At 50.0% G+C, this 13,661-nt stretch overlaps 2 protein-coding genes across 3 annotated transcripts in view; one reads left to right on the top strand and one right to left on the bottom strand.

Annotated features, from left to right (window-relative positions):
• The window catches only part of GANAB (glucosidase II alpha subunit), a 36,545-nt gene that overhangs the window by 13,851 nt on the left and 9,033 nt on the right, over window positions 1-13,661 (bottom strand). The window contains exons 6-14 of one of the 2 annotated variants that reach the window (XM_083418477.1): window positions 12,764-12,829; window positions 8,459-8,558; window positions 7,930-8,023; window positions 7,608-7,704; window positions 7,180-7,360; window positions 5,031-5,184; window positions 4,017-4,252; window positions 1,618-1,744; window positions 19-98 (exon numbers count right to left, since the gene is read on the bottom strand). In XM_083418477.1, coding sequence (XP_083274603.1) covers window positions 19-98; window positions 1,618-1,744; window positions 4,017-4,252; window positions 5,031-5,184; window positions 7,180-7,360; window positions 7,608-7,704; window positions 7,930-8,023; window positions 8,459-8,558; window positions 12,764-12,829 — 1,135 coding nt within the window. The remainder of the gene's footprint in view (window positions 1-18; window positions 99-1,617; window positions 1,745-4,016; window positions 4,253-5,030; window positions 5,185-7,179; window positions 7,361-7,607; window positions 7,705-7,929; window positions 8,024-8,458; window positions 8,559-12,763; window positions 12,830-13,661) is intronic. The other variant, XM_083418478.1, reaches the window with a different exon arrangement.
• The window catches only part of CSKMT (citrate synthase lysine methyltransferase), a 54,345-nt gene continuing 42,586 nt past the window's right edge, over window positions 1,903-13,661 (top strand). The window contains exon 1 of the mRNA XM_083418645.1: window positions 1,903-1,907. Coding sequence (XP_083274771.1) covers window positions 1,904-1,907 — 4 coding nt within the window. The 5' untranslated portion in view covers window position 1,903. The remainder of the gene's footprint in view (window positions 1,908-13,661) is intronic.

The following is a 13,661-nucleotide window of genomic DNA, read 5'->3' as shown; positions in this document are numbered from 1 at the left end:
GGTGAACCACCTGCCTACCTCATAGTGGTCGTAGCCAAACATGCTGGACCACCAGGCACGCATCTCGGGGTTGGTGAAATCCGGATAGCCTGCTGAGCCTGGGCAAAAGGAGGCAAAGAGTTAGGCCAGACCCTTCCGTTTTGGTTTAACAAATATTCAACACATGATAGTTCTTTTTTTTTATTAAGCAGAATAAAATGATGTGTTTTAGTTTATTGCTGGTTTTTTAAAATGTTTTGTTTTTGCTACGAATCTTGCTGCTTTATTCTTTTCTGTAAACCGCTTTCATTGAGGTTTTCTATAGTCAAGCAGTATATAAAATTAATGATAAACAGTATGTATTGTGCACTATAAACAAATAATATAGTGCAATATATTAAGAAACACAAATCAGTAAAATTGTTGTTATAGAACCGTTGGTAGATGTATGCATATTTCTGAGTGGTTTGCTTGTCAAGATCTCCTAAGATTTACTTAATAGCTTAAATATTATATAGTATATATATATATTTTAAAATTGCCACTGAATAGTTAGTTACAGTGGTACCTTGGTTCTCGAACTTGATCCATTCTGGGAGTCGGTTCGACTCCCGAAACCATTCAAAAACCAAGGCGCGGCTTCTGATTGGCTGCAGGAGCTTCCTGCACTAAAGTGGAAGCCGCGTTGGACGTTCGGTTTCCGAAAAACGTACGCAAACCGGAACACTTACTTCTTGGTTTGTGGTGTCCAGGAGCCAATTTGTTCAGGAGCCAAGCTGTTCTGAGTACCAAGGTACCACTGTATTTACAAAATTAAATATTGGCCATAATCCAGCCACATTTCGGGGTGGGCGGGCGTAAGTTATATTAAAAAATGCATACAATCTATTCCAGGGGTAGTCCATGTGGTGCCTGCCCTGCAGAAGTTTTTGGATCCAGCTCCCATCAGCCCCAGCCAGTGTGACAAACCGTGAGGGATGATGGGAGTTGTAGTTCAGCAACATCAAGAGGGCCACTTGTGATGTATTCCTTCTCCTGAGATTGCTAGTTTTAGGTTTCTTTAAATATTGTGTTACTCGACTCCAACCATTTATAGCGTCTCTAAATCTTCCTTATTCTCTAAGCATAGCTGTTCATTTTACAATATTTAGTTGTTCCCTCAGCTTCCCTCAGAGCCAGTGTGGTGTAGTGGTTAAGAGCGGTAGTCTCGTAATCTGGGGAACCGGGTTCGCTTCTCCGCTCCTCCACATGCAGCTGCTGGGTGACCTTGGGCTAGTCACACTTCTCTGAAGTCTCTCAGCCCCACTCACCTCACAGAGTGTTGTGGGGGAGGAAGGGAAAGGAGAATGTTAGCCGCTTTGAGACTCCTTAAAGGGAGTGAAAGGCGGGATATCAAATCCAAACTCCTCCTCTTCTTCCTTCAGTAAACCTACTTTATTTGATTTCCTATTGTCTTTGCCCATGGAAAATTCTAATGGCTGCTATAATGTATAACAAAATCCTCTGCCCTTTCATGTCATTCAAGGGCTTGCCACTCAAGAGGCTGACCCACATGACTGCCAGTTGGGGCTGGCCTCAAACGCCAGGAGCACATCAAAGCAAGTCTCCTGCCTCATCAACCGAATTCGCTTTCCTCACCTGGCCAACACCAGCCCTCGTAGTCACTGCCGTCCTTCGTCTTGACATAAAAGTCCCGGGAGCGAATCTCGTTATGGATCCGATAAGCACTGTCCACTTTGATGTGCGGGTCCACAATGCTCACCATCTGAGTTGAGAAAAACCAGAGTGGTCAGGGATGAAAGTGGTTGGGCTGAGCACCGCTCCCTGCCGTGAGAAAGAGCAAATTCGAATTGTTTTTCTTCCTCTGCGTCATTTATTCTGGGTTTGCAAGTGACAGGGGAGACTGCTATGCAGGGCACTGAAGATGGGTGGGTCTCAAACCCTCGGTGAGCTAGGGACTTCCTCTGCAGGTTCTGGAGGATTGAGCGGGCGAGACCAATACAGTGGTACCAGTACGTAATTCGTTCTGGAGGTCTGTTCTTAACCTGAAACTGTTCTTAACCTGAAGCACCACTCTCGCTAATGGGGCCTCCTGCTGCTGCCGCGCCACTGGAGCACAATTTCTGTTCTCATCCTGAAGCAGAGTTCTTAGCCTGAAGCACTATTTCTGGGTTAGCGGAGTCTGTAACCTGAAGCGTCTGTAACCCGAGGTACCACTGTAATGGGTCCGAAGGTCAATAATGTGGTGTCTGCATGTGCTGCAGAGGGAAGTGAGGGGCAGATGTGGTTTGTCAGTCTGGGAAGGTAGCCCATCTAGGAGAAGGAAAACACTGATCCTAAGCCTCCACTGCAGGATATCTTTGGGAGAAGAAAAGGTGAAGGAGTAAACCCTACAGAAATCCAGAGTGGAGTCCCTAAAACGGTGGGATGATGCCTTGTACGCCTCCCTCCAGCAACTCCTGCAGCCAAGTGTACAGTGGTACCCCGCAAGATGAATGCCTCGGAAGACGAAAAACTCGCTAGACGAAAGGGTTTTTCGTTTTCTGAGGTGCTTCGCAAGACGGATTTCCGTAAGGGCTTGCTTCGCTAGACGAAACGGCCCTGCCTCTCGTGTCATGGCGACGGTCACTGCACGCACGCACGCACGCTCGCTCGCTTCCCCACTCCTCTGGCTCCCTCCCACCTTCCGGCTGACGGCTCCTCCGGCTCCCTCCAACCTTCCGGCTGACGGTTAGTGCCTCGCGCCGCTGCCCACCCCCCTCGCGCGCTCCCCTCAGAGAGCCGTTGCCGCCAGCAGCCAGCGTTGCAGCCGGAGTCGCGCTCCTGAGCCCCGCCGCCCTCCAGCAGCCGCGTCGCGCGGTGGCCACAACGCGCGGGTGAGTCTGAGGTACCGGCTGCGGCAGCTGTCCTGCTTCTCCCTGCCCCTCCCCGCCATTGTTAGTGTTTAAATGCAGTGGTGTTTCGCAAGACGAAAAAACTCGCACAACGAAAAAACTCGCGGAACGAATTAATTTCGTCTTGCGAGGCACCACTGTATTGCCCTGCTTTCCTTTGGACCACACCAGAGAGGCCAAGAGGAGGGTCTTGTCTTCTGGGCAGCCCAGGACCTCCATACACCTTGTCCAGGCTTGTGCCCCAGGGAGGTCAGTTCTAAGTTGCTAACACAGCCGTTTGAATTCACCCCTGGAGGCACACTCCATTGTCTCTCTGGACAGATGGATGCCAACAACAAGGCAGGGGTGGGGAAGCATTTTCAGCACTAGGACTGCATTCCCTTCTAGGTAACCCTCTGAGGGCCACATGCCAGTGGAGGGCCAGATCAGATGCAAAAATGGGCGGAGGAACGAATGTTAATTTTACGTTCTTACAGTACTCAAGCACCCCTCCCCTCCAGGGAAGGAAGAGGGTGATCAGAGCTGCAGGCCACATGCCAGCCAGATGAAAATATCTGCAGTGCAAAGCAGGGCCATTGAGGTGTGTGGCCTGGGGAGAGTGTCTCAGGGGCCAGACAGAGAGGCCTGGAGGGCCGCATTGTTGCCGGAGGTTCCCACCCAGGCTCTAGGCCCATGGTTACATGTCATTAATGTCTGGCACATGTCAGATGATCGTGGGGTATGCGGAAGCTCCAAGGTCCCTGCAGGGAAACTTAAGAGCTAGGGTAAAGGTAAAGGAACCCCTGACCATTACGTCCAGTCGTGGCTGACTCTGGGGTTGCGGTGCTCATCTCGCTTTATTGGCCAAGGGAGCCAGCATACAGCTTCCAGGGCATGTGGCCAGCATGACTAAGCCGCTTCTGGCCAACCAGAGCAGCGCACGGAAACGCCGTTTACCTTCCCGCCGGAGTGGTACCTATTTATCTACTTGCACTTTGACATGCTTTTGAACTAGGTTGGCAGGAGCAGGGACCGAGCAACAGGAGCTCACCCCGTCACGGGGATTCGAACCGTCAACCTTCTGATCGGCAAGCCCTAGGCTCTGTGGTTTAACCCACAGCGCCACCCGTGTCCCAGAGCTAGGGACGTATCCTCAAACCTCACCTTGCGCCTCTTGGCTGCCAGGCCCTGAAGCATTTCCCGGGGGCGGGGGAACTTGTTGGGATCCCAGGTGAAATAGCGCTTGCCGTCAGCGTGCTCAATGTCCAGCCAGATGACGTCGTACGGAATGTCGTGCTCGTCGAAGCCGTTGTCCACTGTGCTCACGTCCTCCTCGTCGTTGTAGTTCCAGCGGCTCTGGTGATAGGCCAGGGCGAAGAGCGGAGGAAGAGCCTGGGTTCCTGAGAGAAAGGAAGGTCAGCCGAGGACGCCTGCCCATCTTCATGCCCGCAGAGGGTGGGCCAGAGAAATGCTGCCTTAAAGCAAGTCAGACTGCTGGGCCTACTTTGTCCTGGGGCCTCCTACTAAGTCTCACTCAAAGCAAACCCCTTGAAAGCAATGGACTTAGGGACAGAAAATTAGTTTGACTGCAGCCAGAACAATTGTTACATTTGGAAAAAATATGAGAGCCCCTACTTTGGAGGAACAGAACAGTAAAGTTTGGGATATTGCATCTATGGTTGAACTGCATCGGGAATTTTTTAATGTTTGGCATTTTATTAAGTTTCTCTATGTGCTGGAAGCTGCCCAGATTGGCTGGGGAAAACCCAGCTGGATGGGCAGGGTGTAAGTAATAAAATTATTGTTATTATAAAATTAATAAATATAGTAAGGGTCACAGAGGAGAGACAGACATGCTTTTTGTGGAAAAAATGGAGCCTTTTTAAGAGAATGCTAGTCTACATATACTGTTAGGAACTTTATGAAAATAGTCATTTGATTGTAGCAGAAGCTTAATTACATACTTGTATATCTGTTTGGGGGTCTTCTGTTTATTGGACAAACTCAAAATTTATTTGCTTAAAGTAATTTTTTTTTTAAAGGACGACATCATGGCCATTGACTTCAGTCTACTCTTAGGACTAGTACGGTAAGAAAAGAAGGAAAAGATAATCTCTGCCATTGTTTAAAGCCAGTTTCCTCCAGAAGCAGAGTAAACACAATCTCTGTCCCACTCACCTGTGAGGGATGCATACTGTCGGAAGATGTCAGTGGGCGTAGGGCCCAGCAGGAGAAACGCATCTATGATCCCGCTCTCAGACATCCAGCGAACATCCGTCTGCGGAGTTTCGCCTCCTCCTTGCATGTAATCCAACATCTTCCCAAACAGAGTCTGTGAAAGGGTTTGGGGGTGACATACAGAGCCGTCTTTAGCAGATGCGGCGCCGGGGTGCAAATATCTGCCCAGCACCTCCAAAGTACCACGACTAGTGTTCGGGAGGCCTTAGCTGCACACTGCAAGCCCTGGGGGGGGGGGCAACTCTCCCCCATGCTGCTACAGGAGAGCGATCCTCGCAGAGGCTTGGGAGGGAAGTTGCATGCTTGTCAGCCTTATGATTGGTGGGGCACAGCTGGTGGGCATGCAGGGAAAGGGGAGGCTGCCGGCAAAGCTGCGCAGCTCCCCCACTTGCTGGGGCGCCCAAGAGGCGGGCGCCCTGGTGCAACACACCACTAAGCCCTATAGGAAAGACGTTCAGGTGGAATAACAAACCATAGCTTGGCTTTACATAAACCAGCTTTCATGCATTGCCTTGTCTTCCTCTTTTGCAGCAGGCCACTTTGCCATGACAACCTGAACCAGGTCAGCCCCTGGCATCCACCTGCCTGCCCCCTCCTTCCTGAGTCTGGGAGAGCCAAGTGCACTTGGCATCAGAGTATTGTAGGTAATCAGAATGGCTTGCATTGGGTGTGTATGTGTGTGCTTGATAAAAGGCACTTTGCCAGGGGAGCTTACACACAGATTTCAGTTCTGCGTTTTGAAGGATGCAAAATGGCCACTCTTCCAATAAGGATGGCTTTCAAGCCACCAGCAGCAGGGGGAAGACTGCCAAAGGTGTTGCGCTTCATCCCCTTTTCAGCTGCCACCGAAATACACATGGGCAGGGAGGCAAATGAAATGTCCGTCGTAGCTAGCTATTGTGGACATTGCACGGGTGATAGATTAAGAGCTGACAGCTCTGTTCCTTTGAAGCCAGCAGGACTAAAACTGGGAGAGGCTCGTCTCACTATAGAGATGCCAGTTCTGAAGCAAAGTGGAAAAGACCAACTAATAATGGAAGAAGAAACTGAAGAAGAAACTATGGCCACATGCGCACTAGTCATTCAAAGCACTACGATACCACTTTAACTGTTATGGCTTCCCCCAAATAATCCTGGGAACTGGTAAAGGGAGCAGAGAGTTGTTAGGAGACTTTTATTCCCCTCACAGAGCTACACTTCCCAGATTGGTTTAACAATCAATCCATCTTCCCTGGGAACTTTGGGAATTACACTACAGCTCTGTGAGGGGAACAGGGGTCTTCTAGCAACTCTCGGCACCCTTAGCAAACTACAGTTCCCAGGATTCTTTGGGGGGAGCCGGGACCGTCAAAGGGGTATCACAGTGCTTTGAGTGTACAGTGGTGCCTCGCAAGACGAAATTAATTCGTTCTGTGAGCTTTTTCGTCTTGTGAATTCTTTCATCTTGCGAAGCACCACTGTGTATTGACAGTTTCCCATAGGAATACATTGGTGGTTTTAAAAAAAAGGCGCAAGACGTTTTCGTCTCGCGAAGCAAGCCCATAGGGAAATCCGTCTTGCGAAGCAACTCAGAAAACGAAAAACTCTTTCGTCTTGCGAGTTTTTCGTCTTGAGAGGCATTCATCTTGCGAGGTACCACTGTATAGTGCAGATGTGGCCTATAGTTTGCATTATAGCTGGATGAGGAATAAGTCAATAGACCTCAATTTGCTTTGGGTCTCATACAGGTGCGTGCGATGTGTCTCAGCTAGGGGGGACATAAGAGGAGTCCTGCTGGACCAGGCCAAAGGCCCATCTAGTCCAGCATCCCTGTTCTCATAGTGGCCAAACAGATGTAGATCTCTGGGAAGCCTGCAAGTCTGCGTGACAATAACTCTCCCCATCTGTGATTCTGAGCAATTGATACTCGGAGGAATACTGCGGCCACAGTGGAGGAAAAATATAGCTATCTCCTTGTCCTAGAATTATAGAACTGTAGAGCTGGAAGGTACCGCGAGGGTCATCTAGCCCAACTCCCTGCAACACAGGAATGAAAACATGTTTTACACAAGGAGTAAAAAGGGGTGACGCGCCCTTGGAGGAACAGTACCTTGCCTGCTGTATTGGAGGTGACGTCCACCCAAGTCTCCGCCGCGTTGAGCCAGAAGATGCCCAGAGTGCGCTGGGGATTATGGGCCAGCAGGACAGGAACAGAGCCATAGAGAGCCATGGGGTTATAAAGTTCGTATTGGAAGACATCCAGGTTATAGAGGCGGTACGGGTCCCCTCCCCTGCCAAGGATTTGGCAATTAGAAACAGAAGGGGGAAATGCAGGGAGAATTCAATGGAGCGGCTGCCTCTCTGATACTCGTGACACCATTTGGGGTGCCTAGGAAATCAGCACACCATCAACCCCCCCAATCTCTAGGGCACACATATATAGCCCTCCTGCAACTGCTTAAGCTCCATGGGGGGGGGGTGGCATGTGCAGGGAATCCCACCACCATTGCTATTAACACTGTCAGGCCCTAGGCTTACTCAGTGGTTCGCAACCGGAGGTAGTCTGCGTGTTCTGGGATCCCATACACGTTCTCCACACCCGGGAACGAAAAATCTAGCCCCACGGATGTTGGACCTGCAGAAAGAGAGAGAGTGAGAAGGGGGGGGGGGGCTAGGAAGAAGGCAAGTGGAGCAGCATTAAGGTGCCTTACACTTCAATGCCAAAGCAGGGTTTGGCAGCACTGGCAACAAACCATGGTTTGCAAGAGGCTACTAAACCAGGATCTGAAACCAGGGTCCGTTAACCCAAGTGGGCAGTAACGAAATGTTTCTGGAACTGCCTTCCTTAACAGGACTTTACCATTGGGCTTGCTGTCTGTGTGTGTCTTGAATGTTTCCTCCCAAGATCCTGGCTCTTCTTCTGTCTCACCAGCCCCTTTGGGTGCTTCCTCACCCTGCGAGAACAACACAAAGGAAAGTCAAGCCACCATTTTAAGTCGATGTGCTTCACACGCAAAAAAAAGTTATTGTTAACCGCTTGTCAGTCTTGGAATCCAACAAACTGTGGTTAAGCAAAACTGGAACTGGAAGCTTCTGATTTCCTCCAAGCAGCGCTGGGGGAAGAGTGAGTGAGCCCAAGAGGCTCATTCACTTCATTAAAAACCATGGCTTGGCATGACTGTGGTTCACTTCACAATCATTATGGTTCAGAATTCAGCTCCCTTATTCCCTGCAGAGCAGGGGTGAAGAATCTGATGTCAGTGAGCACAGCTACCATCACCCTTTGGCCATGGTTGCTGGGGCTTTGTGTTGGAGCCCCCCCATCACCAGGAGGCCCATAGGTTCCTCACTGCTACTGCAGGTGAACACCTTTCCCACCTTGTGCTCACCTGCTCGGTTTTCTCTGTAGACTCCTGTTCCGCTGACAAAGGGGCATCCGAGGCTTCAGCAGCCCCCTCCCCTTCTGACGCTGGTTCCTTTGGTGGTTCTCTGGAAGAAAATAAGGGAGGGGGAGAAAGGAAGGCTCAGCCCTAGAATCCCCACCTACCCCAGGACCCCACATCCAGGCAGCTTGAAAGGAAAAGGAAACCAAAATCCCAACTTTGTCCTAGCCCAAATGAAATGCTGGAACCATTAGTCCACTACAAGCAGCACAGCACACACCAATTCACAGCCCAGCCAGTTAGCAGGGGAAGGGGAAGTGTGGGCAGCTGTGGGGCAGAGGACAGTGCAAACCAGGCTCCGGTTCCCTCAGCTCCAAACCCACTGGGCTCTTGGAAACGGTTGCCAATCCCATTCTGGACTGGCCACTTTTCGTCCTGCACCTAAAGAAGAAGGGGGTGTTGCAGTTGTGCCTCTAGGTCAGGCACAGGCAAACTCGGCCCTCCAGATGTTTTGAAACTACAATTCCCACCATCCCTGACCACTGGTCCTGTTAGCTAGGGATGATGGGAGTTGTAGTCCCAAAACATCTGGGGGGGGGGCCCGAGTTTGCCTACGCCTGCTCTAGGCTTATTTGCAAGGGTGGTTTTCTCATTAGAAATGTTATTTCTTCCTCTGCACATCTAACAAGCAGCTGATGAAAACCCAGACGGCCAAACAACTAAACCAGGCAGGTCTAATGCATGTCAGTTCAGAAGCAAGCCCTGTGGTGTTCCGTGAGTTTGAACTTCAAGATGCAAGTGTGCCTGGGGTTGTGGTCTCAGAGGTCTTACAGTGGAGCGGCTGCCCCAGGAATTACTATCCTTACCCCATAAAGAACAGAGAAGAGGAATACTGCATGTGTTCTCAGCACACTTGGTTTGCGTGGGGCAACAGCTAGATAACACATAAACAAGATGGCACCCTAAACAAGCGCAGTTGGCTCCTTGAACAATCAGAGCACTTGCTCACTCAGATATCCTCTGAAATGCATGTGGGTTCATCGGCAGATGTGCCAAGGGGTCCCCCTGGGCAGGTAAGCAGTATGGAATAGATTCCAAGGTGCTGCAAAATTTGGAAAACTACACTCACTTCTCAGAGAGAGTGGAACTGCGCGCTGTGTGTGTGTGTGTGTGTGTGTGTGTGTGTGAAGGTCTTCACTTAGGCTTGAGAATCTGTGGCCCACCCACTGTGGTCCAATGGTCAGGGACGATGGGATTTGTTTTCCAGCAGCATCTAGAAGGCCAATGGTTCCCCTCAGACTGGGGCACATCAACTTTTTAATGTCTGGGGGCACATTTGGAATTTTGAGTGAGGGTCTTCCACCGGCCACTCCTCTCTCCCCTCAGCTGGATCTCTCCCCGCTGCCCCCCACAAGACAGAAAGAGAAAAGCACACACGCACGGACCTTGTTTTTCCGAGAGATCTGGGTAAAAGTCACATATAGCAGAATTAATCGAAGACTTAAAAAAGCACATGGCGCTGAAACAGGACCTCTTTCTTCCAACTTCCAGTTTCAACTCTATGTACTTTTTAAGGGAGAAAAACATCTAAGGAAGGCTCTTCTCATGAATTGGATTGCTGTCACCAAGCCATACATAACACCCCTGATGCACAGTGTGTGGGTTTAAAGGAAATCCTGCAGGGCCTTGGGTTTGGAAGTACGCAAGCTCTCATCTAGGACTAAACATGGTCTACACGGAAATAGAGACAGGAGACAGCAGCAAGCAGCCCATCAGAATTGTCCTTCTGGCAAGGACTTAAAAGCGTGAGCTCCCTCTCCAATATGAAACAATTTCTATTAGCAGCAACCTCCCCATACCAAACAGCACGGAGAATAACCAAAAGAGGCAGTAAAAAGTCCAACATTTCTGCAACTAGAAATGCATTATACACAATGAGTGGCAAAATGGGTCTTGGTCTCCTACACTGGCACACGTTGCTTCAAAAGACAAACATTCGGGAATTTCACTTCATTTGTTTTCTTTGCTTTTTTTGCGAGACCATAAGAAACATATCAGAAAGTTGGATCTGACATCAAGGCTGGTCTCTTAGGCTTATCACAGCCTGTAAATTGCAGATACGATCACAATACTTTGTCCACACATTACATGGCAGTAAACCAGAGATGGGGAACCTTTTGCTCCCCAGATGCTGCTAGACTACAGCGCCCATCGTCCCTGACCATTGGCTATGCTGCCTGGGGCTGATGGAGCATGAGAACATTGTTGAACTACAACTCCCAGCATCCCTAACAATTGCTGGACTACAGCTCCCATCGTCCCTGACCACTGGCTATGCTGCCTGGGGCTGATGGAGCCTGAGAACATTTGTTGAACTACAACTCCCAGCATCCCTAACAATTGGCCATGGTGGCTAGGGCTGATGGGAGTTGGAGTCTAACAACAACTGGAGGGCCACAGGGTCTCCACCCCTGCCCAGCGTTGCCACCCAGCATACTCCAAAGACGTGGCAACCAGCTATGGCATTCTTAAAACAGTCCTTTAACTGCATGTACAGAGAGAATAATATTGCAGCACCTTTAAGCAGTGGCAGACAATGTAGCTCCCTCCAGAGGTTGCTGGACTGCAACTCCCATTATCCCTGATTGGTGGCCATGCTAGCTGAGCTGGAGTCTCAGCAACAGACTAATAAATTTAGGCTGCAATCCCATACTCACTTATCTGGGAGTAAACCTCACTGAATTTAGGGACACGTTTATCTCTGAATATTGCGCTCTTATCACGGCAGATGTTTTTGCGGACTCAAGAGACACGGAACTGTGCCACAATAAGCATGTAAGCCAGCGATTCCCAAACTTGGGTCTCCAGCTGTTTTTGAACTACAATCCCCATCATTCCTGAGCATCATTCCTGAAAGCTAGGGGTGATGGGAGTTGTAGGCCAAAAACAACTGGAGACCCAGGTTTGGGAAACACTGGCATAAGGCTTTAAGAAGGGGTGGGTAACCTGTGGCCCCCCAGACGCTGTTGGACTCCAACTCCCACCAGCCCCCAGTCAGCATGGCTAACGATCGGGGAAAATGGGAGTAGCAGTCCAGCACCATTAGGAAGGCCACTGACATTCTCCACCCCGGCTTTAAGGTGCCACAATATTTCTTTGGTATGCATTTGTATCATATCTGGATATCTATTTGCCTCATTTGCACACTACCTTTGTGTTTCTGCTTAAAGAGCAAGCAAACAAAATGTGTGAAAGAGTCGGGGAAATTACTTAACATCCTGGGACAGAGTTAGAAATCATAGGCGACAAGGACAAAAGGACATGATCCAGCCAAAGTGAAGCATGCTTTGATGCCTTTATGCCTAGAACTTCATCTCTCTGAGCATGGGTATGTGTGAGCAAGGGCCATAGCTCAGTGGCAGAGCATCTGCCTGGCATGCGGAAGGTGCCATGTTCAGTCCCCAGCATCTCCAGTTAGGGCTGGGACTGTCCCCTGCCTGAAACCCTGGAGAATTGCTGCCAGCTGGTGTAGACAATACTGAGCTGGAGGTAGAGCAGCTTCCTCTTCCTTTTTATTAAAATCCCATTCATCCCAAGGCTATTGGCTCATCCTCCCAGAACTCATTCCTAACCAAAACCCAGGATTTTGCCCAAACCCTTTCCCTCCCATTTGCTGTAAATCTCCACTGTCTAAAGATTTTAGGCTGCCTATGTCAGGAGTGGGGAAACTTTGGCCTTCCAGATGTTGCTCAACTGCAACTCCCATCAGCCCTAGCAAGTCAGTAATGATGGGAGTTGTAGTTCAGCAACATCTGGAAAACCACAGGTTCCTCACACCTCCCTATGAACTGCTGTTAAGATGCCATGTACACTGATGGGGCGGTAACAGCAATGATAATAATATAATTTCAGGGAAAACAGAATTGCATTGGGTTTCAACTTTACTATGTTGAAAGTAAAACAACTTAACTCTGGCTAGATCACACCCAGACTTTTTAACTTTTATTTTTAACAAGGACACTTTGATTTGGCTGCTGCCGGCACTGAGTTGCAATGAATTCAACTTCACGAACTTACTCAAGGCAAGGTTTGCGGGAATCGGGACAGTCAAATGCGTTCATGCACACCTTGGAAACAGAGCTAAAGGCTACCGCACACCCCTCAAGGATTTGAGAGGGCAGCAACTAGCCACAGGGATTCCCCAATACGGCACAGGTAAAGGTGGGCAGGGAATGGCAGAGCCGCTGTCTAGGTGGCGGCAGGGGTGGGTGGGGAAGGTTTTAGAAACAGTAGCAGAAGCTGCAGATTTACCTAGAGAAAAGGTTCTTGATCCTATCCCAAATGCTAACGACCGTGCTACTAACTTTATCCGAGAAACTGGGGGGGCCGAGCGGGAGGGGGAGGCACAAACCAACAAAAACAGAAAACACAACGAGAGTCAGTGCAAGGAATCCCAGAGACGTAGAGACACATCCCTCCAGCCAGCCCCCCAACCACCCCGGAAAATGGCCCTGCTCTCCCCTCCAGGACAACCGGGGCTGGGGAGCAGGGTAGGGAAAAGGGGGGAGGGTGGGTAAACGGAGACCCCCTTCCCACCCCTTGTACAGAAAGCCTGCTGCTTTCCCTAGCAGTCTTCCCCCAACCTGGTATCTTCCAGACACTTTGAACTTCAATTCACATCAGACCCAGCTGGGACAGCTGAGGCTGATGGGATCTGGAGTCCCAACAGCAGAGGAAGCAGGTTTCCTAGCCTTGAAGAGATGTGTTTGTGACATGCTCTCGCTCTAGAGAATGAATCACAGAGCTGGAAGAGATATTGGAGATGACGTAGTTAAGCCTCCGGGATCTCACCGCAGCACAGCTCACCCAGATGCTGCTGGACTACAATTCCCATCACCCCTGACCACTGGGCTGTGCCTGGTGGGAGCCATAGTCCAGCACCACCCAGAGAGCACCAGGTCGGGAAGGCTGACCTAAGCTATACCCCTCCCTCTTCTCCAACATCCTGGATGACAGAACTAACCCTTGTGTCCCAAAGAGAGGGCGTGAAACCCATACAAAGAGGCCTTTGCTCGCTCGCCCAGCCCCGAATGGAGTTTGAGACATCACTACAGTGACCCCCGCTGGTGGGAGGCTGGAGATGAAAAGCACCACAGAGCCCCATCTTCTTACCAGGTCTTGCCTGGTGGCACTTCCCAATGAGAAAGCG

Source organism: Podarcis tiliguerta (genome assembly GCF_965153285.1).
Source record: "Podarcis tiliguerta genome assembly, chromosome: 16".
Lineage (NCBI taxonomy): Eukaryota > Metazoa > Chordata > Lepidosauria > Squamata > Lacertidae > Podarcis > Podarcis tiliguerta.
The sequence above is the reverse complement of the archived record's forward strand: the minus strand, read 5'-3'. Positions and strand labels throughout refer to the sequence as shown.